At 38.8% G+C, this 27,208-nt stretch overlaps 1 protein-coding gene across 7 annotated transcripts in view; it reads right to left on the reverse strand.

Moving 5' to 3' along the window:
- Positions 1-27,208, reverse strand: part of DLG2 (discs large MAGUK scaffold protein 2) — a 673,276-nt gene that overhangs the window by 350,334 nt on the left and 295,734 nt on the right. For all 7 annotated transcript variants that reach the window (XM_074147594.1, XM_074147586.1, XM_074147578.1 and 4 more), the window contains one exon: positions 11,309-11,433. In XM_074147594.1, the coding sequence (XP_074003695.1) occupies positions 11,309-11,433 (125 nt within the window). The remainder of the gene's footprint in view (positions 1-11,308; positions 11,434-27,208) is intronic.

The following is a 27,208-nucleotide window of genomic DNA, read 5'->3' on the forward strand; positions in this document are numbered from 1 at the left end:
TTCACGAGATCTATATGAACTACTATTTCCTTTTTCTATACCCCCTCCCAAAATTAAGTTGCTTCTCCCACCCTGCATTTCTTCTCCCTCTGCATTTCTCCTCCACCTCAGTCCTCAGCTTTGGGATCCTTTGCTCTTACCACATTTTTCCATTCCTCCGTCCGTTCTCTAACTCCCCAGTTATCCTCAGTCTCTCTGCGTCTCGTCTCCCGCCACTGCCATGTACGATGCTTTCCTTCGGAAACTACTCCCACCAGCCAGCACCGAGTGCTGGAATTCCCGGAGCGCTGGAATTCCCAGAGCACTGGAATTCCCAGCGCATCCAGCCTCTGCTGGCAGTTTGGTCTGGGCGGCTCTGGCAGCCGGCGGAGGCAGCAGCCTCTAATGGTGGCCAGAAGGAAAGCTTCTGCTGGCAGAACCAGTGCTCATGTCTGCCCTTCGAAGCCAGAGGGGCAGCGGAGAGGTGAAGAATGAGAAGGAGGAGGTGTAGGTAGCTGTGGGGTGTTGTGAGAGGGAGGCGTTGGGATAAAGAAAGGGGAAAGAAAAACAAAACCCTGTAAAGTTGGAGATGAATGAAGGCACCAGGAAGCTGCAAAGCTCCTCCCAGCTGCAGGGCTGCTCTGCAGGTAGTGGAAGATGCCCCAGGCCAGCCTCTGTAGGTGTGGTGGAGGGCAGGGACAGCTTGGCAGCCCTGACTTACCCTCCGAGCCCTCCGGTTTAGCTGGCTCCAGCGCCATGCGGGGGCTTCGAGGCAGGAGCCTGGAGGAGAAGCAGCTGCCTCCGCTCGGCCTCAGCGAGTCCAGCCCGGGGAAGGATGAGGTTCTTCCTTGGGTCTGAGATACGCTTTGCCTGCTACTGACACCACACTACGCGGTTCTTCCTCACCCCAGGTTAAAATCCGCCCGACTGACACTAGCAGTGTCTGAAGCGTTTTCAGGTTTGTGCAGGAAAACCAGTTACAACAGATAACCCAGAAGGCAATTCCAGATTCAGGATTTTTTTTTTTACAAGCACTTTTCATCTGGGGCTCTCAAAGTGCTTTGCAAATATGAACTCGTTTCAGCTTCTCAACAACCCCCGTGAGGCAAAGATAACGATCACTATACCCATTTTACAAATGGGGAAACTTCAGCACAAAAGAAGAAAAGTGTTGCCACAGATCAGGCATAGCAAGTTGAGAACAAAACTGAGCAGTCCTGCCTCCCAGGCGCTTGCACTAACAAGTAGAAAACCCTCCCTTCCGCTCTGGTTTGATTGGGAATAGCTATTCCAAAGAGAGGTGTAGCATTAAAAAGAAACGAAGGAGGAGAAAACATGTAGTTCAAGTTCAGTAAGAAACTTCAGCAGCTTCAGAGCATCAGTACCATGAGGCAACACACTTAACATAGATTTAGCTGCAACTTTGAGTAGGATGCAAATAGGTAAGTAGAAAAAAAAAAAAATAAAGCTTGCTTTTTGTAATGTTACGATTCAGAGTAACATGCAGAATGGCATGCTGCAAGCAGCACATCCAAACAAAGTACTCACACATCTTGCAAGTTCGATATTAAAACTCACATGTCACGGGGAAATAAATTTAAAACCCCTGCTCTGATATCTGCAGTAAAAGCAGAGCAAGGAATGTGGCAACAGTGATGAGGTATGGTCAGGAAACATGGTCTGGCTAAAGCCTGAAAGTCCAAAGTGTTTATTCAAACCACAGCCCGGAGTTTTGACAGCATAGGAAAAGCCTGTCTCACCGTGTATTAGTGGTTTGGGCTGCCAGAAGCAAAAAGTTGACCAAGCTTTTAAGAAAAAGTTTTGGAATCGGATCTTTGCTGGTTATAAGAAACAATTTTTTTTATGATAGCTTAAGTCAGTTTCTTTTTCATCCAAAGTCTATTTTCAGGTTTGGTGGGAATTGAAAGAAATGAAGAAATCAGCAGTACCCCAGAGGGTTACACCTGTCGAGTACAGGAACAGATGTGAAATATTTTTTCCTTGACTAACGCTAGACTCCAGAGCGAGCTGATGATTTCTAAGGTATGTAACCACAGAAGGCTTCTTACTCCAGACAAATTATCACTGAGCTATTTAAATTTGTAACTGCAGTAGCAGTGCAAACATGTTGATGAAATAATCACTTGGATTTGGCTGCATGGTGCTGTTCTGCTGCTGCAGTAATTTCAGGCAGGATGGGTACTAAAGGAACTGCTGGGAGAGAGTCCAGTTAACCAGTTCAGTACCATTGCACGACATACCTAGTGCAATAGATACACTTCAGTCATATATTGCCTAAAGTCCTAGTAACATACTGCTTTGCTCAAGTGTTATTCACAAGCAGTTGTTTCAATTAGTGGAAAACAGCCCAGAAACATATAGGGGGAAGAAACTGATCCTTTGTATTACAAAAGAAAACTTCTACAAAAATGTACGTCAGTGTTGTCTATAAAGAGGCCCCTAAAATTTACCAGCTTCAAATACCACAAGCCAGAGAAGTACTTTTTTCTTCCCATTAAATTCTATGCCATTTACCTGAGAAAACAGCAGTTAAAACATGATTTCCCTTTCCTTTCTTGCACCGCATAAGAGAATTTTCACAGCCTACCAAATTATTTTCCAAGTAGGAAAAGCAGATTTACAATTAAATTCAGAGACACACTGGGGCTCTGCAACGCCAAATAAGGAATGCAAACTTCACATAGGAAAAAAGAAGAAAAGAAGGATTCAGCTAAAGAAAAATGTGGTGGCGAAGGCACCAGAGAAGAGAATTACATGGTAACATACTCCATTGATGAAAAGACATATAAATTGATAATTTAAAACTCGAGCCATAGTAAGTCGTGTTCAACTTTAAAAAAAAGTACATAAATCTAATTTTGGTTTTGTGACCTGCCTTTTTTTTCCCTGTAGATCCCCTGTAGTAATTCTATCTTTTTTTTTTTGCAGTAGCTCAAAAAAAAATAAAATGATACGCACAGATACACAGACAGAGTTAATAAGATCAAACTTCCTAACACAAACCAGGACAGAGTGAGCAGTCAATAATTCATGATCTAATTTATGACTGTCTGCAAAGCAAGCATGTTTTGCCTAATAGGGTGAATGACTCTTTATTAACTTACTACTAAATTGTGTACTGAACTAATAGCATTGTCAGAGGCCTGTAAACAGTGCAGATATGAATCAGTGTTTTGTGGCAGCACTGTAATTATAATAACATCCTGAACAAGCTGTATGCCATTGCAAGGCACATAGACCTGGTACTGATAGGCTTAATACAAGATCAGGAGTTAACAAACAGGGACTTAGGCAGTGAATCACAAAGCAGACACACTTCTGTTTTGGTACATAATGATGGTGAAATAAAGCTAGTTGCCCAAGCTGGATTAGAGACACATGACACACTTGTAAAGAACATGATCCCTTCTGGGAATAGCTCTTAACATTAATCTGAAAAAACCCCTAGGTTTTTTTTTCCTATTATCACTCCCAATTCACTTCTTAGTAGGCAATCTAGAGCTACAAACGGATACCAACAGGCAACACCTGTGTGCCTGCTGCTGTTGGAGGGATCCAGGCTTCAGACTTTTCATCAGACACAAAGCACGGTCAGCACAGCCTATGGGGCAAGGACAGAAGGGGGTCCTTTATCTAACCAGCTCTTGAGCAGGGACTTGCTTCTGTTTCTTCTCCTCCACTACTTCTTCCCTTTGAGTTTCCCAGGTAAACTGCACACAATAGTTATACCAGTGTGCTGCTTAATTCCAGTTCTCAAGCTTCGACCAAATAGCATGAAATTGTAATATTTCCTCTCTGGTTCATCTTCAGTGAAACAGAAATATTTTTTAAAATCTGATCAGAATGCAATCTTTATTTTAAAACTAAGAAAAATTAATTGAATTTTTTATTAACAAAATATACATGAGAGAGTCTTATCTTTAGAGTTCCTCTCCTGCCACATGTGCCTTGCTAAATTTATAATCCTTTGACACATCACAGTGGGTTAGTTGATAACTGAAGGGAACACAAATCTAATTTGTTTAAAACCTTTGCTGGTAGGCATTTAACTGAGGCCTGTAAGGCACAGAAATACGAAAGAAGGAATCACTATTCTATTCCAAGCTTTCTCCCTGATTTACTAGATGACTTAGGGCAAGTTATTTCGGTTCTTGTCTCCTCTCATTAGCATGTGTATTATGTTGCTTTCCTCACACCAAATCACTTTGAGAGCTGGGGGGGAAAAAAAAATCCAATGGTGATGGTAGAATGACACAGCATGCCTTAAAAATGCTGCAGTTTCACAATCCTATACCTCCTGACAATCAGTAATTAGAGTAGTATCAGGAAAGACACATTTACAAAGGAAAAATAAACACTGCACAGCCTTAGTAGTTTTAAACCTATGGTGTTCAGAGAGCTGGGGGTGCGTGTGCTGTTTCTGACTAGTCTACCAAAAGTAACTTGAAATCGATCTACTTTTCTCAATGTGTTTAAGTTCTCCTTACAAATATCCACACTCCTACGTAAAAAAAAAAAAAAAAAAAAAAAAGAAAAGAAAAAAAAATTATAGGTTCACGAATGAAAAGAGACTGGAAACCAGTTTCCTAGAAGAATGAATGAATGAAACAGCTACAGGTCTGGGCATCTCACCAGGGCAGTGTGCCTCCAGGCACAACCACTTCTTCTCTTTGACTCACCCCTCACATCAACCCCTTTCCTCTTGAGTATGGCTCAGGCTCAAATACCAAAATAAACTTTGGTACAACATTAACCCTTGAAATTCAAGCTTAAGGTAGCCCAAATCTATCTCAGTCCTGCGAATAAACTCATTCATATTCAGTCACACATGCAGTAACTGATTTTTGAATCACAGGTTCAGTAAGATTCTTACAACCTGGAGATAAAATAAGTCTTGGATAGAACAAGGATTAAAACCTTATGTTTAAATTTTTTTTTAGATTTCAAGACTTTTTTAAATTCATATTTTCAAGCTTGCCTTCACAAAAAAGTGTATTTTGTGAAAGCAATAGATAAGGAGCTCATATGACCCACTAATTGCTGTATACAGAGGTTTGACAAAAATACCTCCACCATAAGATCAGACTTGGACTGTGAGAAACTATAAACAGAAAGAATGATATTTGACTCAAAACAGTTTTGGTTTATTATTTCTGAAAATAAATTCATATTTTGCGAGTCTGCTCTTTTAAACTTGATCATAATTGAAAGCTTTTCATAATTGTTTTACTGATTTTTTTTCCAATCAAGTTATACCACTACACTGTGCTTCTAGTTCCATAAGCTGATCACCCTCATTTTCATAGAATATGATGAATTTTTCAGATGTGTGCTGCCTTTTAGAAGACAGAATTTCACTTATGATTGATAAATGTCAATAGAAGGAATGGCTGAGATAGTATATTGAAGTTCTTTGCTTTATCTATGCAACTGAGCCAACTGCTGCATTTTTCTCTCTGACACAAACTCAAATAAAACAAAAAAAAGGCACTGAGCCATGAATTACTGCAATTGTCTTTCTTCCTGAGAGTAAAAGTCATCTAAATTCAGAGCTTCTTTATCAAAAAGTAGATGTTTGCCCATGGACAACCGACAATTGTGAGATAGAAGCAGAAGGTTTTATGCATCAAAAGACTTAAAAGATCAAACTGTTGAGAGAAATTCTCCTTCAACTCAGTGGGAATGGTTGCTGCTTCTGGAGGTTTTATATTCTTTGTCACTGACTTGAAACTCAAAGCTTCAAAAAAAGATGGTATGCAGCATTCAGAAAAAAAGTAATTTTCAGCTAGTCCCACGTTTATTATGTTCACATTTAGCTAAAGCAAACCACATCCAAAACTAATTCTTTTGTATTCCATGAAATTATTTACTATATATTATTTACTATAGATGAAATTATTTTCTATATATTATACGGACATCATAGAAGATTCCACATCTTTCTGTGTTTTGCAAGATTAGAAGTTTGTGCCAGTGTATTTACCTAGACTGTCTTCTAAAATCTGAATTGTGCAGTGTATTGGTTCTTATACTAGTTCTAGAAGTCAGTGCATTTCTGTGAGGCTACTACGTAAACATAGTAGCTATTATTTCCTTAAGTGGAGGGGAACATGCTGATCTCCTCTCTCTGGTGACCAGCGATAGGACACAAGGAAATGGAATGAAGCTGAATCAGGGGAAGTTCAGACTGGACATCAGGAAAAGGCTCTTCACTGAGAGGGTGGTCGATCACTGGAACAGGCTCCCCAGTGAAGTGGTCAGGGCACCAAGCCTGCCAGAGTTCGAAGAGCTTAGTCATATGGTTTAGTTTTAGGTAGTCCTGCAAGGAGCAGGAAGTTGGATTTAATGATCCTTATGGGTCCCTTCCAACTTGAGATATTCCATGATTCTATGATTAATATTTGAATGTTCAAGAAGTTTTTCAAAACCAGGAATGTTTTATTAAAATGAGTGTAGTCTAAAGTGGCTGATAACCTTTCCTATTTTTTAAGTATTGCTGTAGAGATGGCCATGAAGCCATACAAACCTACACTATGCATTGTACCTATTGTCAATAAAAGTACTGTTCTCCACGAAAGGAAAAATAGGAACTTAATCACCTTTGTTCCAGTCTCACAGACAGGTTTTGTATATAAGAATATTCTGAAGAATCAGAGAACAATTCAGTTTGGAAGGGACATCTGGAGGTCATCTAGTCCAACACCTGCTCAAAACAGGGCCAACTTGAAGGTTCAATCACATGACTCGGGACTTTGTCCAGATGAATTCTGAATCCCTCTGAAGACAGAGATCCCACAACCTCACTGAACCACCAGTTACAGTACCTTACTACCCTCCTTAAAAAGATTATTTTTTTTTCCCCAGACCCAATTGAATTTCCCTTATTGAAACATGTGACTGTTGTCTCTAGTCCTTCCTCTGTGCATCTCCGCTGACCTCCATCGCTGCCATAGCACACTGCTGACCAAGGTGCAAATTACAGAATGACAGTATTATCTAGGTTGGAAAGCACCTCTTTAGATCATCTCATCAAACCCTCCCTACTGAAGTAAGGTTAGCTATTGCAGGTTGCCCAGGAACTTGTCTAGTCAGATTTTGAATACCTCCAAAGATGGAGGCTCCACAACCACTCTGAGCAACCTGTGCCCAGAGTCAGCCACCCTCACAGTAAAAAAAGTGTTTCCTAATATCGAGGTGGCATTTCACATGTTTCAATTTGTTTCCATTACTTTTTGACCTGTCACTGGGCACTACTGAAAAGAGTTTGGCTCCTTTGCCTTCAGACCCCCCGACTGGGTATTTATATCCGATATTTATGTACTTATAAATTGCCCACTGGAACTCCCAGGTCCTTCCCTACAAAGCTGTTTTCTAGCCTGCCAAGCCCCACTCTCTACTACAGTAGAGTTACTCCTCCCCAGGTGCAGGAGGTTGCATTTGCTTTTGTTTTTGCTTTGCTTTTGGACTTATGTGAAGCTCCAGTTGACCTACTCCTCCACTTGTCAACCCATATATACACATAAAAGATTTGCAAGCGTCTGTAGCATTAAGTTCATTTCTTGCAGGTTGCTTTCACAATCTCGCTATTTGAAGAACTTCACTCGGGTAAGTTAGATCAAAGGGACTTCATGTAAAATTCAGTAAAAGTGATTTTACAGGCTTTTGTGATTTTAAAACAGACAGTAGATTGAGAAGGTAGTTCAAACCGTCTACACCACTATATAATATAGATTATATGCAGGCAGAGTCTGAAGCAAAAATTAACACCAGAAAGTACATAGTTTTTTCTGCCCATAAACACCAAACTCCCATTCTCAGGTTATTGCTATTCTTGGCAGAGGTTACTGCATGATATTGAGCTTTTATTCTTATAGAGCAGCCTTAGCTGATAAACTCTGTTATGTAAAATCATGTAAGTCAGTGGAGACTGCCCCAGGATAGCTCTTCTGTACAGTGGCATATCAGTAACCATCACCAATACATAAATTTTCAGGTGTTCCTAAAACATGACAGGATTGTCTTTGCCAGCATTGCAGCAAAGGGAAACCCAGTTACCAGATAAAACAAGGAAAGGAGGAATCTTCCCCTAGGAAAAACATTGTGAAATAAAATAAAGTCTCACCACCAAAACCCACAAACTGTTTATATGGAATTCCAGACAGAATTTTTGTCTTGGAAATCATGGTGAGATCTTTTGAATTATGGCTGCCTGAAGAAGAATGTCAGGCACCAATACAGGTTAGGTGTGGACCTGCTGGAGTCAAGTTCTGAAGAGAAAGATCTGGGGGTCCTGGTAGACAGAAAAATGACAATGAGCAAGCAGTGTGCTCTTGTGGCCAGGAAGGCCAACGGAATCCTGGGCTGCATAGGGAAGAGTGTGGCCAGTAGGTCGAGGGAAGTCATTCTCCCCCTCTACTCTGCACTGGTGAGGCCACAACTGGAATACTGCATCCAGTTCTGGGCTCCCCAATTCAAGAGGGACAGGGAACTACTGGAAAGAGTCCAACGTGGGGCAACGAAGATGATTCAAGGATTGGAGCATCTCCCTTATGAAGAAAGGCTGAGAGAGCTGGGACTCTTTAGCCTGGAGAAGAGGAGGCTGAGGGGAGACCTTATCAATGCTTATAAGTATCTAAAGGGTGGGTTGAAGGAGGAGGGAACCAGACTCTTTTCAGTGGTTGCCAGTGAGAGGACGAGGGGCAACGGGCACAAGCTGGAACATAGGAGGTTCCACTCAAATATGAGAAAAAACTTCTTCACGGTGAGGGTGACAGAGCCCTGGAACAGGCTGCCCAGGGAGGTTGTGGAGTCCCCATCTCTGGAGATCTTCAAGACCCGTCTAGATGCAGTCCTGAGTAACATGCTCTAACATGCTCTGGGCAATCCTGCTTCGGCAGGGGAGTTGGACTAGATGATCGCTGTGGTCCCTTCCAACTCTAAAAGTTCAGTGAAATTCAGTGAAATTCATTATAAAGTACTGAAAAAACAATGTTCTGTAAGATTAAAGGGTCATGTAAGTATGAAACTTGTGTTTGACTGTAAGAGTGGGAAAGACGGCTCAGTGCAAATTCTCATGTACTACAAAGGTTTAGAAGAGCTTGTGTGAAAACAAGGCAGAAAAAAACCAACCCTTTGAGCACTGACGAGCATACAGAACTCGAGATACTCTAAAAAAAGTGATATTTTCCTATTATTCAGTGTAAAATGCGTAAGATTAAGTCAACCCTTTCCCTAATGGCACTTTCAGAGATATATTTCAAGGTGCTTGCAGTTTTCTTTGAAGTTAAAAAGTTCTGCAGATCCAATTTGAACTAATTGCATTCACATAATATTAACACGAGTAGAGTTTGGTGTAAACTATATTTACAAGTAAGTATAGGAAAAACAACAATGCCAAATACATGCTTAGCAATTATAACATTTTACTTAAGATGCGCTAGAGAATACTCTTAAGAATTTCTTAATATTCTTAAGAATATTATCTAAGTCTTAGTAATAAAATAACTATACTTGTGCTACTAAACTTTTAGTACAAAGCACAAAGTTTGATCCATATTAAGATTAGACCTGGCAATGAATTGCATTAGTATGCTATCTTTTGTGGGTTTAGAAGGTATTTCTAAGACTTTGAAAACACAGTAATTACTAAATAATCACAAGTTAAATTTACAGTAGTTAATTAGTATAGCAATGAGTTATGAAATACTTGATATCATACAATGATAGCACGACAAAATACTGCAATGGCTTCTTAATGTGTTCTTAATGGCTTAAACTGGAAAAGCTTACAAGAGTAATTAAAAACTCTGCTAAAAATATACTATTATTTTTTTGCAAGGGATTATTTCGTATTTGTAGAGAGGCAGATGTAGGCTTAAGAGCCCCTTATGCTGTTCACAGTGTCAAATTTGATAGCATGATTTCCAAATACTGCTGTTTCCTCATGCTCTGTTTTTGAAGCTCATCTGGCCCAATGCAGACATTGACAATACAGATCACTACATCTGAACTAGTTGACGAAACTCCTTTTCATTTGAGTCACCAGTGAAAATATTTTAAGATATGATTCTTCTGTTCTATTTTAGACATTGACTTTAAGATGAGATGAACCACAATGTAGAAATGCTTAGGTTTTTTTTCACTATTAGGAAACTCTAAGATGACTCGCTTAGGGGTAGATAGCTGCATTTTAGTCATAAAGATACATGAGATTATTCCTACTCCTTTTGTCTACAATCTTATTTAGTCTGTTAGTTCTTCAGGCACTCCCAACAACCATGACTCCTCATCACCATCACAGTAAAAATTATTTCCAAAATCAAATTACTAACCTAGTATATGAAACATCCAAAACTTGCTCTAAAAACTGGCTAACCCCTTCTACTTTTAACTTTGAATTAAAGGAAAAGGTTTTGGCAAAAAAGTTATTGTTACCATCTGGTCACATTTCATGAATTTTAGACCATCTGTTTTTGGCAAATGCTCCCAGATCTTAGATTCCAGCGCTGAGATAATGAAAGCTTCAGCATTTTATCCCAAGTCTTCCCAGCTAAATTGTCTTTTTGGAGCATCAGCAGGCTTCACAACTGACAGATGGGTGGCAGCCTCTGTGATAGACGGAAGCCTTTCTACATTCAGTCCATAGGAAAAGAGAAGCACAAGCAATTCTGTGGTTCCTCTTGTTTAAGAGATGTACTACCTTGTATTTGAGAATCACAACTTCCAAGTGACCTGTGTGGCCATCTCAGGAGCAACAGTAATAGACTACTCTGGAGGTGACTCAGAATATAGAGCGTTCCCATCACATCCTCACAGAGCAAAAATAATGTTTGGAAACAGAGGTAAGCATACTTCACCACGGCAGTCAATTAACAGAGAGCATCTACAAATAGCTCTGACTATTCACCAATGGCTCTCTAGTTTGGGAAGTTTTGATAGCCTTAATGTATAACACCAATGCCTAGTTCTTCAGCCATGAACATACAAAGACCTAGCAGAGGAGACTTTCATGATGATATATGTGTTTCCTCCTCCTGTTCCCATCTTGCCTTTTGTACTAAATGAAATGACTGGTACAAAGGTGGAGGTGGCACCAGCAAATGCCCCTTTATACAGGACTTAGCTAACATTATTCAGTTGCTTTAAGCTACTTAAATCAGTTCTCCTACCTTAGCAGAAAGGAGGCTCCAGTCATGTCATTTACTTCCCCTGACCCCATGAAAAACCCCGTTCGCATTTGCCTCCCAGAGGATAGTTCATAATAATGATACATTTTGTTTCCAAACATATGTAATGAGTTAGTTTTTACCTGAGTCTTCCATCCTCTGCTGCAGCTCCTCCTGGTATAATCTTAGTAATGAATATTCCAGGATCATCCCCAATGTGTGGGTTATCTGTTCCTCCAGCAATACTGAACCCCAGGCCAGAATTCCCCTGAAAAAATAAAAAAAGGTAAAGGCATCGCTCGATGCTAGATTTCTACAGAATTTATTTGCAGTGCATAAGCAAAGTATTGTCAGTTCTCAAAGAAAGCACTTTATTTGGCAACGCTATACTTGAAGGCAGGTGACTCAGAAAAAATTGTCAGTTAAAGAACAGAGGCTGCGAACACAAAGATTTCCCAGAGTTAATGGCAGAGTTAATGGATGCTTCTACAGAAACAGCATTTGACCTAAATTTAATTGTTTTCAAAAGCAGTCACATAAATTAACATCTGAACTCCAATATGAATTTATCCAAGTCAGTGAGAGCTAGAGGCTAAAAACACTTCAGAGCTTTGAAAAGAGACTTGAAAAACCACCGTCATTTATAAACAGAAACAGTGAATAACATTTAGCTCGGAAGTAATTTAGTACACCATTTTCTGTTGAAAAATGATCATTGCTCAGATTCACATGCTTTAAAAAAACCCCAAATCCACAAAACAAGACAATTCCTATCTTCTTACTGATTTGCTAAAATGAAATATTTGAAAGATACATTATGAGGGTCCATCCAATAATCCTACTTGCTTTTACTACTCGTGAGAATATCATGACAGATAAATAGGCCTATACACATACACAAACACTTGTAACTTATGTCACTGTTTTTCACAAAAAATTCAAACCCACAATTCTAACCCATTTTTGGAAGTATATATTAGTTATTATGCTTTTCTGTATAACCTCAGATTTATCTGAGCTATTCTTTTGAATAAATTCAGAGCAATACTCTATCCTTTAAGTCTCTCTCATCCCAAAGTATTTTTATAATTAGGTGTTTAGGCTCATTACAGCGATGTAACACTATTGGTATTGCAGTATACGTACAGTGCTGTGGATGAAATATGTCCATGCACTAAAAATACTTCTCTCATATTTCATCAACTTCTCAGATTACTGGGAGTTTGTTTCCTTCATTCCTGCTTGGGGACAGGTACCCAGTTCAGTCCTAGTGAGAAGAGTTACTAATAAAAATAGCACCTCCCCACTTTTTTTTTTTTTTTTTTTTTAATTTAAATGAAATCTTATTTCTGCGTTTTGGAGCTGTGCTTCAATTAGTGGGTCAGGCACGCGATGCATTTTGTGTGCGGAAGCCTGCATGTTGCCTGCCTGCAGCACGTCAAATTCTCAGTTCAGTTATCAGTATTCTACATTCACAAGCGCTGCAGTTCTCATTACTCAGGAGACGTACATGCAATCTGCAGCTCTGCTATCAGCATATAATTGTGAATAAATTTGCAGTACTGAACTAATTTATAATCTAAGGAGAAAGATTTAGGACTACACACATCTTAATGCTTCTCAGCTAGCTATAATACTGAAAGCATTATAATACCGAAACTCTCTGTATATATTTTCTGTAGAGTTAATAAACATCTCCAGGCCAGCATTATAAATCTTTGATTTAAACTCCCTTTCATCATCAGGATCATCTCTGATCCAGGTTATTTTCCCAATATTTTAACACATGCCTAATTATACAGTGCACTCTACACCAGCACGCACTCTAAAAATACTGTAAGAATATTTTCCTGTAAGATTTTCTGTATGTCGTATTATTAATGAAGCTAATCTTCCAACATGTAAGAATGAAAAAGTGTGTATATATACACACTTCAGGAACAAAAGACTTAAAACACTACTAAAACCAAGGGCAAATTTCTAGAAAGTGTAAGTAGTACTTGATTTTTAAGAAAAAAGCCCTCTAAAAATGAAAATAAAATTGTTGGTTTTATTCTTAACTCCAAAGAGATTTTAAAATATGCAATAGTCTGTGTTTCTGAATAGAGGTGGATTTCCAAATCTCCAAAGCCTACTTCTGATAGGGAAAGAGGAAGAGCAGGGTAGCAAGGAGAAATCTGGACATAATTTTTAGTTGGTTAGGGAACACGAACAGCTGTATCATAATAAACAAGTCTGCCTGAAGAGCTTTAAAAACTATCAAAGCTTGCCTGTTATGTGGGGTGTGCTTAGCTGTTACAGTTCTTCACATAAAGTTCATTAGATTTCTTAGCAGGAAATAATTTCTGAAAAGGTTTCACACTTTCCCTGAACTCTTTTCCTCCTACCATACTTTTTTCCATTAACTTTTTAGAGCTAAAAAATATAGCACTGCTGACTGTAAGAAGTGATGTGGTAAAACTGCTACAGCCTTCTCAAGAGAATCAGTGCTAGCCCCTCACATTTATCCATAAATGTGCATCTGTTCCACTGCGAGACTATTCCGATTCTGCCCCTTAGGAATAACCTTTGAAAAGAACAGGGCAGCACTCCTCACTGGCACTTTGGTATCCAGAAAATTTCAAGCAATTATTCTGGCTTCAGTCTTTGACTTGATCAACAGGATCTACAAGCTGGCACACAGGAGTGGCCCTGCAAGGCTTTCCTGCACCAGAAGCTGCGCTGCAAAAGCTAAGTGAAATTACACATTTTTTTTTCCCCACCGTGGTTCTTGAAGGGTCTGCATTGGCTACATGGAAAAATCTTTTCTCTTTGTGCTTTAGCTCATGGCCAACAGGGCTAAAAGCATGGCTACCATCGCTCATGGGTAACTGGCCTTTTAAGAGCCTCGGGTTGAAAAAGTAACGTAACAGAAAAATTCTGGTTAAAAGCTACTGTACTTCAGTTCTGAGCAGAAATCCTGATGTAAGATCCCTCCTCTCCCTCATGCTTTGTCCTGTCTTACTAGTGTGCATGTTCATCAGTCTATGGTTGTTATATTAAAGACTCATCGTAGCTGACAAGCTGTAGCTCCAAGTTCCAATTAAGTTCTGTCTACTAGTACAATGCTTCCTAAACCTTTCTGCAAGGGTGAGCTCCCCACCCTTTACTTTTTGCATCTCCTTTGTACCCACCGCAGAAAAAAAAAAAAAAGCCTGTTAATTATCTTCACAGCTTTTCTTGGCACATCCCTGTGTCCCTGTCATTTCGTGTTAGGCAATGAAAATATCTGCCTTCCTTCAGCCCAAAACAACAGATGAACCCTCACTGAGGCACTGCATTTTCCACGGTGGAACATTCACGCTTTCCCTCATACTGACTCTCATGTTTGGGAGTGGTTCCCCATAAATATCTGTCAAGTTAATTCACTGCCCTCTTTCTATTCCAAGCCTTACTTCTCTTGGATGCTTACAAAGCAAGTTAACAATGAGCTCAGAAGCCTGGTGACAATGCAGATAAACATTTAGTAAGAAGTAATAACAGCTGATACAGAGGAGAAGAGGTGTAGAACAACAGAAGTCTTCCTCCTTTGAGATACTCTATTGATACTTTTTAATTGAGATTCATATTTAGGCCTAATTGTTTCAGGATCTTTCAATAGAAGGGATTTAGTCAAAATCCCCAAACATCAAACATATGTAGGGGACAAAAAAACCTCTGAACAAATCTCAGACCTACTAACTTTAATAGCATTACTCAAAGATCATTATTCATGTGTCCAAATATATAAGGGTCCAGATCCAAATAATTTTATGTTCAATTGATATTAGCTAAATTGTCTCTTGACCTAAATATTGCCCGCTCTTTGCCCTCGTTCTCGATTGCTACAACTATAAAAGCCTCATATAATTAATTACTGACTATACACGGAAGATTTGCATAAGATTACTTGGCAATAGATGGATGAATGTATTTTTTAATTGTTAGTTTAGTTTCTTACTACCTTCCCCGCCTTTGGTTGCAAGGCCTCAGTCATGCACACGGCCTGACAAAAAGCTTAGCGTGGTACAACATGCCCAGTTTGGCTTAAAAAAAATGTTGCCTCAGTTTCCTGCTATTCACACTGGATATCTCACATTTCTCAGGGATTTACCACCAAGCAATTTTCTCTCTTGGCTCAGCTTTACTTTTCAAACAGAGAAACTGAAGTCAAACTACCAAATCAAAATAATTTCTCCCATCCCAGCCCCAGAGGCCTTCCTCCTATTCTCCTCTGAAGGGAAGGTCAGAACTTCTTCTTAAGGTTTGCTACCCAAACCGGCCTCCTTTATGCCTTTCTCAGATGGGGCTTTGCACCTCCAGAAGGATCACCCGAGTTCTTTATAGCTCAGCCTGAGCAGCAAAGATAATTCTTCTGGCTCCGGAGGGAAAGACAACCTCCAACAGAGACACAGCATCACTTCAGATGACCGGTGTTACAACTTCTGCCAACACTGGAACACAACACTTAGGGTCAGAATAAGATGATGGAAGATTCACATGCCAGGGAAAGAAAATAAAACTTGCAAGTTCTGGCCAGTTTGAATCTCTTCCCTCAAGACTTGTTATACTGCCAACATAAAGATCACAAAAATAAAGTAAGAATCCCCAGCAGGTAATGGTTTTGGGTAACCAGAGGGCTATGAGACCCATCCTTCTTCTTACTTTGCCTTCCATCGTGGGTTCTTCTCCTTTTACACACCACTGTGAGCAGCCACATAACAGACTGTGTCTTCACAGGCTGTAGCATTTTTCTTCTGTCAGAGAGTAACCCTCAGAAGTGCTCCACTTCGTGCTGACTTCTGTGGAAGTTGACAGAGAACTTCTGAAGTTATTTTCCCATAAAACTGCAGCTCTCCATGGATGACAGCCTTCCATACACGTCTACAAATGATTTCCTCCTTATTGTGTCTCATTTTTTTTTTCTTTCTTCTGCTCAAGAGCTGCATTTCGCTTTAGAGTTGAGTTTGATTACGAATGACGAAAAGTCATTTAGTCTTTCACAAAATCACAGAAGAATATAAGCCCAAGAAGCAGAAATGAGATCAGAAATGCACATCAAGGGCAGGCTGAGTTTTTCAATACGTAAGGGCCAAGTGATTCGTACTTTACCACACTAAGTAATCATACCACAATCACATAGAGGTTGTTTTCTGTTTTAACTTCTTTTTTTCTCTGTTCTAATCACTAAGGTGACAGCAGAACTCAGTGTTTGACACCAGCTTCACACAGACTTTTTTTGAATGACTTAATTACTTCAGTGTTGTTAAAAGAATTTCTGATAATTTTCTGAAGTGACATGATTTTGAAGCTCTCTGGCATTTAAGTTAGAAAAATAATAGACGTGCATTGCACAGAATTCACTTAACTATCGCTGCAACCTCACCCTGTCATGGCAGAGTACCAGGAAGCCTGTTTCACAGAGTCCATCAGTCAGCAAAAAAAAATCCAAGGGAGAACAAGGAACTATAGAGCAGAAGAGTTTCCAGAGGCTGAAAGCTTCTTCAGGCAACAACACATACTCTCACAGCCTCTATTACTGAAATGATCTTGGTGGTTTTAGTGGTGTTTTGTTTTTTTTTTTTTTTTTTTTTACTTGCAGTTCAAGGGAGCCATTTTGCTCAGTTGGTAAGGAATGTAAGTTAATGTTAATAAAGCCATCGTGTGCTGAACTATGTAAATAGTAAATAAATAATAACATGTGAGTAACAGAATCGACACAAGTCAAGCTTACATTGCTTTCCACTGTTTTCAAGAGTTTTGCCCAAGTAAGGACATCGTTCCCATCACACAACATTGTTTTCCTGCTTCACAGAAAACCTAAATTCAAACTCAGTAACACAGAAATGTATGACAACTCTTTCATTAGGCCCTGAAAAATGCTGTTTATCAGTAACTCCAGGGGAAGTGAAGAGTGGTCACAGCACAGGTGTTTGTGGATGAAGCATTCAAGTCCATCCACGTGATCATGTAAAAAAGAATCAAAACTCTTGATCCTCACTGCCTTTGTGAGCTCAAATTTGTTGCTGTTTCTTTGTGGAAAGCTTTATTGCTTGGGTTAGAGAGGAAAAAGGGAACGGGAAGTAATAATCTACATCTGCAAAGCACTGCGAACATTTGAACAAAAGTGATAGGGAAAAAAATGGTAAATTAGATAATAAATAACTTAATCTGTGATTTGTTATCTTGTAATAATTCTTCTTCTTCTGTTTCCCTATAAAATTTTGAGACTTTAAAGAAAATCTTCTCTTGCCAAACCAGATATTTATAGGAAGCAGAATTCTGTGTATTAAAGAAAACACAATCACAAAAAACTGCCTATGTTAATTATTCTTACTAGTATACCTGAAATACTTATAATTTTATCTCAAGATGTTTGTTGTTTTTGTTTGTTTGTTCCCCCCCCCCCCCCCCGTAGGTTTCCTACCTCTACTCTGGTGTTCACAGACAAATTTGTGGAATGCTTTCCTCTCTCACATTTTTTACAGATGGCTTTAGAGAATGAATTGCTGCCTGAATTTGCATTTTTTGTCAGAGCAAGTTTAGTCAAGAGAAAGCTCACAAAATGAAAGCTGACTCATTCCTAAATAAATATGTTTGTTTTTTCTTTCTTCCTTTATTACAGATTAAAAAGACTGTATCAACTTTGTTACTGCTTAAAAAGTCTGTTGAATTTTACAAGGGGAATTATCCTTCAGCTTTTTAAGAGCAGTAATGATCTGTAGGCTCAGTAAATCCTCACCTTTCTTTAACCTAAGCAATGCTGGCTTTCTCTTGTTTATGCCAAATTTCAAAATACTTTAATACAAAGGTAAGTTATATCCTCTGAAGTCGGTGTAGACTTGTATGCATTTGACAATTTCAGAATTTCACATGCATGCATCAAAATCCTAAAGCTTTTCAGCTTTGCCTGCTGCAGGCAGGGTGCTTTCTCACTCTCTGCTAGTAATGCACACTTGCCTGATGGTGACGTTGGCTTAGGAATTACACTATTTTCATTAAAAAGGAGATTTACTTGTTTTTCAAGTCTAATGCAGCACCTTCCTTTAAGTAAACGTTGCTGTGTGGAAATGTTAATGCATAAACTACTGCTGAGTTTATTTCAGAGGGTGGAAAAACATATCCCCTACTTGAACTATCAAACATACGCTGAGATGCATAATTTGAAACTTGACTTTTTTATACATTTTAATAAGTTTTTTTAATCACTCTGTACTCATTTTTAATTCTTAAATTTCTGCTTAAGTGAAGTCATACTTCTGAAACTTTATAAAAAGTAAAATATGAAACACATACTTGTTTTCTACAGATATTCAAAACAGTTTGGCTGGAATACTCAGCAAATTTTTGTTATGTCCAAAATTAATCTCCCACAGACTACCTTTTTAATAACAAAACTAGTTTCATGGAAAAGCAGTACCTGAGTCCTGGCTAGGGCTGCTACCAGCTTCGGCTCCCATTAAGGTTCTTCCCCCAGGATACTTCCATTTAAGATGAGAAAAACCAACACCACCTCCCATAAGACAAAACAAATTACACCTCCTTCCATAAACCACATTCACCCTTGCTCTATGATATGAGGTTTCTCCAGGAACTACTCAACAGCATGAGAAATGAAAGCTGAGAATGAGTCAAGCTTAGAAGACTGTGAGGAACTAATTTTTTTGGCAAGGGACAGGGGAACAAAGAAACACTAAGCTGTGGGGCAAGTAATGAGACAAATGATCAAAAACTCTGGCCGTAATTGACAGTCATGGGAGAGACAGACCAGGATTTGCTGCTGCTCTGAAATAGTCCTTCATAGGCTTTCTCTTTTTCTCTGTGCTAAAGCAGAAAAGATAACTTAGTTTGGCACCTAGGATGGTTATACGGAGGGAATACCTCTACATATACATAGCCCAAGAAGAGGGTGATCATCTGAGATTGCTGGAAAGATCAGTGGGTGCTAAGTGCTTCTGCAGACCTTGTTCAATAACATTTTTCTCCACAAAGTACTTCTCACCTAAAAAAAATATAACTCTCCTTTATTCATCTGACGGTGACGCGATACAGAACTTTTTCTGCCTTTCACTCAGCCATGCTTGGTTTCATGCACATATATAGTGGGGGTGTTTTACCCATCACTCAACAGTGCCCAGTTCAACAGCACACAGGCACACTGCCAACAACAGCTTAACAAGTTATTGCTTCATCCCACTGAAATGAACAGGTGATTTTATAATATGCATAACACTTCCATCTAATTCAGGATTTTGATAGAAAATGTTTGTTATACCCACCTACTCAAGACTCGATCTTTAAGACAGGACAGAATTCTGCTTTGCAATTCTTTCACAATCTGGCATTTATACAAGCATTGTTTTTATGTTCTGAAGAAGTATGATACATGCTAATTAACCAAACCATTTCCTGCCCTACAGTATACGGTTCTTTGGCCATCTCCCACTCTAATACTAGACCTTTCTAATCCTGCCACATCTCATCCTGTCTTTAGACTTAAGTCATTCCAGCAATATCTTTAAGTATTTGCATGTGCTATACTATACTGTACTTTTCTTCTGCTGTATTTTACCCAAAACTCAAGTTTCCAAAGCCTAAACATCAAAGCCATATTTCTGTCTCATTCAGAGAACAAGGACATTTGCATATTTATGAGTGCTGTTGAACTCTTTTGTACTTTCAAATCTACTCAAGAGTAACATAATTCATGAAATCCTGACTTCTCCCACATATGCTGGCACACTCCCCAGAGTTGGAGTTTTGAGATTCCATAGTTATATTATGCTCCATATGGTACAGATTTTTCATCTCTCATGGTGCCATTTGTTGTTTTCAAGCCCCTTATCAGGTTGAGCACATCCATTACAAAACCACAATACACACGACTACAACTGCTTCATATGCGTACTCTCACTTGTTATCTGTAGAGGGATATTGCTCTCTCAGCTCTGCCCAGATGAAGAGCATTCAAGAAGGAGAATTTCAAAAGAGAGCCAACAGATTTGGGTTTTTGTAGTACATGCGAACTCTACAAAGCTGTAAAACAGCAAATCTAGACATGGAATGAAAGCACTACCAAAATGAAACAAACTCTTGAAAAAATGCTAGTGCGCCCTCTCTCTGTACACAGGCTGATGCAAAAGGATAGAAGTAAACTCTCTTCAGGTTTGGTTTTCGCTATTGTATCTCTATTAATCAGAATCATCTGGGTTGGAAGGGACCTTTAAGATCATCAAGTCAACCTAACACTGACAAAAATCACCACTAAACCATGTACCTCAGCACCACATCCACTTGTCTTTTACATACCTCCAGGGATGACGATTCTGCCACTTCCCTGGGCAGCCTGTTCCAATCCTTGATAACCCTTACAGTGAAGATTTTTTCCTAATATCCAATCTAAATCTCCCCTGGCACAACTTGAGGCCATTTCCTCTTGTCCTATCACCTGTGACTCGGGAGAAGAGACCAACCCCCACCTCCCTACAGCCTCCTTTCAGGTAGTTGTAGAGAGCGATAAGGTCTCCCCTCAGCCTCATTTTCTCCAGGCTGAACACCCCAGCTCCCTCAGCCGCTCCTCATAAGACTTGTTCTCCAGACCCCTCACCAGCTTCCTTGCCCTTCCCTGGACCCACTCCAGCACCTCGATGTCTTTCTTGTAGTGAGGGGCCCAAACCCGAAGATCAACGGCTTCTGAGCTGTGACAGACACATATGCCTAGTTTTTTCTTCATTGTGTTTCTCATCCTACTTCAGTATTATCCGTAGGGACAGTCTTTCCCAGCATCGCGGAAGCATCATGACCTTGCCTATTCTGTCTCATACAGAAAAGTTAGGCAACATACGTCCTCTTTTAGTTAGCTACATACAAAGAAAGCAAACAAATGTCACAGAAAACAGTCTGATGAGTAGCTGAAAAGTAGTATGGGAGAAAATTAAACATCCAAAATTTTTTCTCAAGACACAGATGCATGTTCTTTGGAAGAGGGAAATACTGATTCTGGCAAGTGAAATGTTTCACTTCACTTGGAAAAAAATCTTCATCATACTGTGTCACACCAGGCTAGCATTAGACTTCTCATCAACCAGACCCTGAGAGCTTTCTGAACTCCCAGGACTACACAATCAAAAGTGAAAAAAATCAGATCAAGGAAAGGAAAGCACCCACTAAGTGATAATAGTAACTAGACATAAAGGGGGTGGGGAAGAATAGGAGTAAGGGTAAAATACTATCAGGAATTGAAAGAATAGCAAAACTTATTTAAGAGACAGGCTACTTTTAAAAGTTTGACATGAGCATCACTGAAGTTTTCACAATGCAATTATCTGCAAAAACTGAGGAAATTAAGTCATGTTTAAATATAACTCTGACAGAAGTAGAAAGTCACGTTCTGTACAAGGACTTAGGGAACAGAAACCTGATTTTACTGAAGCCATGGAAACCAACAGGTTTTCACCACAAAGTGCTAGCAATTAAAAGGAAAGAAGAAAACTCCTACCGATGACTTCAGTTCCTCTCTAGAGGATGACACCTCTCATCCCTTTCTGCTGGTAATTCCGTGCTATGAAAAGCCCAATGGGTGTCTTGAGACTATGTGGAAACTCCTTGGTTAAACCAGTTTGTAGCTCTAAGTCTTTGTGTTGAAAAACCGATGTGTGCCTAAATGGGTACCAAGAAGATACTGTGATTCTGTTTATTTGGACAGATCACACGATCGCTATAGAATTGCTTTGTGAAGCACTTAGGGGAATTTGAGACTCCTTGAGCATTGAAGGTGCTGGAATAAGCCCAATTTCTAAGCTACTGTCTAAGACGCTGTTCTTTTCCATTTGACTGTCACATTTACAGATATGAAATGAGTATATTGTTCGTAACTTTTGATTAATTTTTTTAGCATATTGTTAACATATAGCCCAACAATTTCTTGGGTTATATTTCTTTACTGAGAAACATATATGGTTAATCATTTAGATTAAAACTCTGGAATGTTTATACCCATTAGAAGATTCTGATAGTCTTTTCTTTCCAACTCTTAGTCAGTCCTGCATCAAAGGAAATGCATCAGTAAAACCCTTAATTTGCCTCCTTATTCAAAATCATGATCTTCAGGGCATGTAATCTGGAAGAAAAAGCTAAACTATTAATGAGCTAAAAGGCCCTTAGGGCTTTCAAGTTCAAGCGCAAATCCTAAACGCAAATGACTGAGTATTCTTGCTCTTGCATCACTTACCTTGCCATCATTGCAGTATTCTAGTGGCTAAGCACGCAGAGCTTAGCATTACCTTCTCTTTTAATACACATTAAAGTAAGCTTTTGAAACACTTTCTTATTTTGAATAACACTTAAGACTTTCCTTTCAGGCACCATGATGCTCAGCTATAGATTTCACAGAAGGATAAATAACATAAAATGCAATTCATTCTTCTTTGTTTTTCATAGACATACATCTAAATCTCATCATTTTTTACAACTTTATACTGACCCTATTTTATTGCAACATTTCATTTCCGTGTCCATTTTGTTTCCTATTCCTAGTAAATCTGGCTGGCTATGACCCTGAGCAATCTGACATAGCTTCAAAGCTGTCTGTCTCTAAGCAGGAGCTTGGACTACACAACCTCCACAAGTTCCTTCCAAACTGAATTATTCTCTGCTCCTAGGAAGTAGTAGTGTCACAAATAGAAAACAAGTTTTCAAAGTCTGCTGCCAGCCTAAGGAATAGTGCAGTCAGTAAAAAATTTCCTTCTAAATTTTATCTTAACAATTACATAATATTTTAACATTTTGCATGGGTATGTCCCTACAAATATTTGTTTTCCAAGATTTGTACCTGTACATTCTTAAGTGCAGAGGTTTTCTTTACACGGTCTCTATGAAATTCAGATCAGACTCATGGCTAAAACTGCACCTTGAATTACTTTCACACAGTTCTTTGAAACTAAACAAATTAATTTTGTCACATGAGAAATGCAAAGTTCCTTTATGTTATAAAAACCTATTTTACAGGTGTCCTTCTGAGAGGAAGAAGGGAAGAGGAATCTTTAACCAGGCATCTGGTTTGCCAGAGTTGGCTAAAAAACATTCCCTGGGCAATATTTTCCTGCCCTTCTAGAAATCAGTTGAGATAAGATTCAGTTTCTTTACTTACATCAACACTTGTAAAAAATTTAGTAGTCTGCTGAACACAGCATGCACATATATAAATAAGTGCACAGAATTTTGTGCAACAGACTACCATTCCCAACAATATTCATATAACATATAATATCTGATAATTTTTTCTTGAAAATTCAAAGGAATTCTAAATTCCCATGTCCTACTTCAGGTATGTGTCATGGTAATGAATCACATTGAATCATACTAAAAATTTCTAGGATAACTAAATAGTAATTTTCAAGTTTAGTAACATTATTTTAAAGGTGACTGTCAGTGATTCATTGGCAGAGAATAATGGTCTTGTGATTCATGGAAAAAGAAGTCCTCTCCTCCCCAGCTGTACAGATGCCAGTTTTGCCTTTTTGGAGGTAGCAGGAAGACAGGCTGGGGAACAAACAGAATCTAAGCCAAGATTCGTACCAGACAAATGAAAGTTAGACTAGAAGATGACCAATGTACCCATTTTAAGAAGAAAAGCAAAAGCGAACAAAACCATTTTCACTTGATTTCAGACTCTCTATGGAAATATCACAACCCAAGATGCCTCTGGGTCACACACAGGTGCTGCTCACACAGATAAGCCTATTTAAGTAGAGCAATAAGTTTGATGAGTGGAATTTCCTGAAGAATCGAACTATTCCTATTGATGCCTGACAGAATTGCCACCTATTTCAAAAGAAACAGCCAGGTTACAAGTAAACACTTTTGAAAATGCCATCTTTTATCTGAATGCTTAACTTTTCAGATCTAGTTTTCTTAGTGTTAGCAGTCGCTTTTCTGTCACTAAGACCTTTTTTTTATTGATTCATTTTAGAGGAGCAGCCACTCTCAGAAATAAAGTTGAAATTCCTATTATTGGTAGCATGAAAAAACATGAAGCTACTTCTACCGCGTTCCTGAAGTGTATTCCACATTCACACCCCAGATAGTAAACTAACAATGCGAAATGAAACCTGGAAGAAATAGTCCTTCAGAAAGGGAAAAGGACTCTGTGTCTACACTTCAGCAATGCAAACAGATTTAAAATTTTACTCAAACTAGTCACAGAAAAAATAAGCAGTATGCTCCTGATACTATGGCCTCCTACACTATCTTTACTTTTCAACAGTATTGGATAAGTTCAGAAAAGGAAGCAATTTCAGTAGAAAGGAAAATTATTACTAAGTCAACATTTGTACATACCCCTAGCAGTGAAACTTCCCCTCTGTTTTTGTCATGAACATGCATATTAACTGTTACCATTTCAAGACTTTTTAATTCCCGCACCCTCCTCCTAAAGGAGAGAGAATTCTCACATGCCTTTCAGAGCTAAGGAATTGTAGTGGGTTTTGAAGCAGGGCACTGAACATTACTCTGCTGACATCCTAAAATCCTCATGAGTTACACCTCTAAACTCCTGATGCATAACATCAGCAGAATATATTGAGCTCTAAGAATGAGGAAAGATAAACATATCTTTTCTTGATTATTGTATATTTTTGTACAAAATAGGTGGCATCCATTTTACCTGGCTTGTAAAATATGTTCAGTACATCTTCAATTAGGCTAGGCATGCTACATACCCTCTATATATACCGGACAGAAAGAGACACTCTGCATTGCAATTCATCAACATGCAAATTGGTGCAAGTCAAAATGTTTCACATACATTTATCAGTTGCAATCAACCTTCATTTACTAGTTTCTTAGCCCTGGCATGCAATTTATGCTCTAAAATGAGACAGAAAATTGAGCTAAGAAAGGGTGTTAAAAAGCAAGAAAGAGAGAATGAGATCAGAATAACCAGCAGGTCGTTGATGAGGAACTCATCTGTGCTGCAAAACCTGAACCAAACTACTGTTCTGGAGCAGGCACCACTGGGGTTTACATTTCAAAGGAGTGCCTTAATCACCAGGCACACTATCTCTGATCTAATGAATATATAATTGTATATTCAAAGTGGAACAGGTCCAACAGGAGAAAGACACACCTCAGCAACGCTAGGCATTCATCATGGACAAATCCCTGTTACACGTCAGGCAGAGGAGACACGTCAAACCCATTTTCCCACACCCTGGATAAGTATTTTTATGATGATTGTGAATCCTTTTCCTTTCACTTTACATATTTCCCCCAAGAAAACTTGTGAAAGATATCAACTTTCTGCCAGTGTGCAGAGGAGGGGGGGGGGGGGAAGATACCTCAAAAAAGTTTGTAACGTAACATTTCACATCCACTTCTCACCCTGCCATTAGTGATGTACAGCCAAGGGCAGAAACAATTAGGAGAAACTACAGCTGGTAGCTGGCTCACTTTTCTCAAGGCTCCTTCTGGAAATTCACTACAAGAGATAGTATGTATTATCCCAAAACATTTACACAAAGAACCTGTATTATTTGTATTAATACATATTAAATATTTTTCTCTTTTCAGGTTTGTTTAAAATCATATTCAAAGCACAAGCACCGTCATTTTAAGCATTAAACACCTCCCCATTCCCATGATATGCATTAGCTTCATCTAAAGTCAAATACATATTAATGCATATACCTTTTCTACAGTACACTGCCCTTATACTGTGCAAAATCCACAGACTCCATTCTGCATCAGAATTTTATTTTGCATGCTTAAAATTATTGCTAATAATGGTAATGTCCTTAAAAAAGCAAGGGGGCAACTGTATTTTCCCACTGAAATAAGATTTCTCAGTAAAATTCTAAAGCTAGAAAATAAATTACACATGATCATAGCAATGTAATCTATTCATTAGCAGATGTATGTGAAAGGTAAAAATCCATCAAAGAAAAATTTTAAGTATCACATGGAATTACTTTTTATCATCTATTAAGGTTTGTTGTCATCTCCAAAGCTATCCAGGGGTAAAATAAAACCCATGCAAAAATTAGACAGAATTTTTTTATTGAGAAACTAGAGGGATACATATAAACATAATCCAAAGAATCTCTTCACTGAACAGCACTTTGGACGCAGGAAGCCTGTGGGACTTACAGTCATAGATTGTAATACAAGAACTGGCCAAAATATCCCGGGTGTGCACACTCTTGTTGTACGCCAAAGCTGACACCCTGGGAAGGATTTAGATTCTGAATAAAAGCAACTATCGGTGAGTTAACAAGCAGTTTTTAAACAGACCGATGAAATGACTATTAATGGCTGGTCTTAAGGGAAAAGAACTAAAAGATACTTGTTTTCTTAGTAATCAGATGCGGTGGGATACATCAACAGGGAAAGAGGGGACAGCCCTTCTGCATGTATCAATCCATTTCAACGGCCACCTCAGCTTTCTCTATAGAACAATATCACTGCTGTAACAGTATCTGAAGTGATTCATAGTTTTGGTGTACATCAAGTACACATAAGATTTCAATAAAGTAAAATAAAATCCTTAATTTCTGGCAAAAATTTTTCCTATTATGAGAAATTTGGAAATATGGGATGGTGGGGGGAGCACGGAGAGGGAAGTACAACATATCCTGACCCTTTTTTCTTGATTCTTTTTAAATATAAATTTAGGTGGGAAGTTTGGCAATACAGCTTGTAACAACTTACAGAATCCTGATGCATACAAATCTCCCCCAGACCTTTCCCTCCTGCACTCACTTCCATGAGTAAGGATTTAAAAGGTTTAAAAGCATTCTCTCCTACAGCATGGAGATAGTCCAAGAGGACAACAGCACACGATGATGGGCAAGTATTAGCCTGTCCCCTCCACCTATTCAAGATTTAGAAACATGTCATGGGCTTTGCCTATTCTTAATTATACCAACTATGCACATCAGTATGAAGGGGATAGTAGATGTCAATGCATTTCATGATTAAACTCTTTTAAGCCAGAGAAATATATAACCGGAAAAAGAAATTATTTAATA

Source organism: Numenius arquata, chromosome 1, assembly GCF_964106895.1.
Source record: "Numenius arquata chromosome 1, bNumArq3.hap1.1, whole genome shotgun sequence".
Lineage (NCBI taxonomy): Eukaryota > Metazoa > Chordata > Aves > Charadriiformes > Scolopacidae > Numenius > Numenius arquata.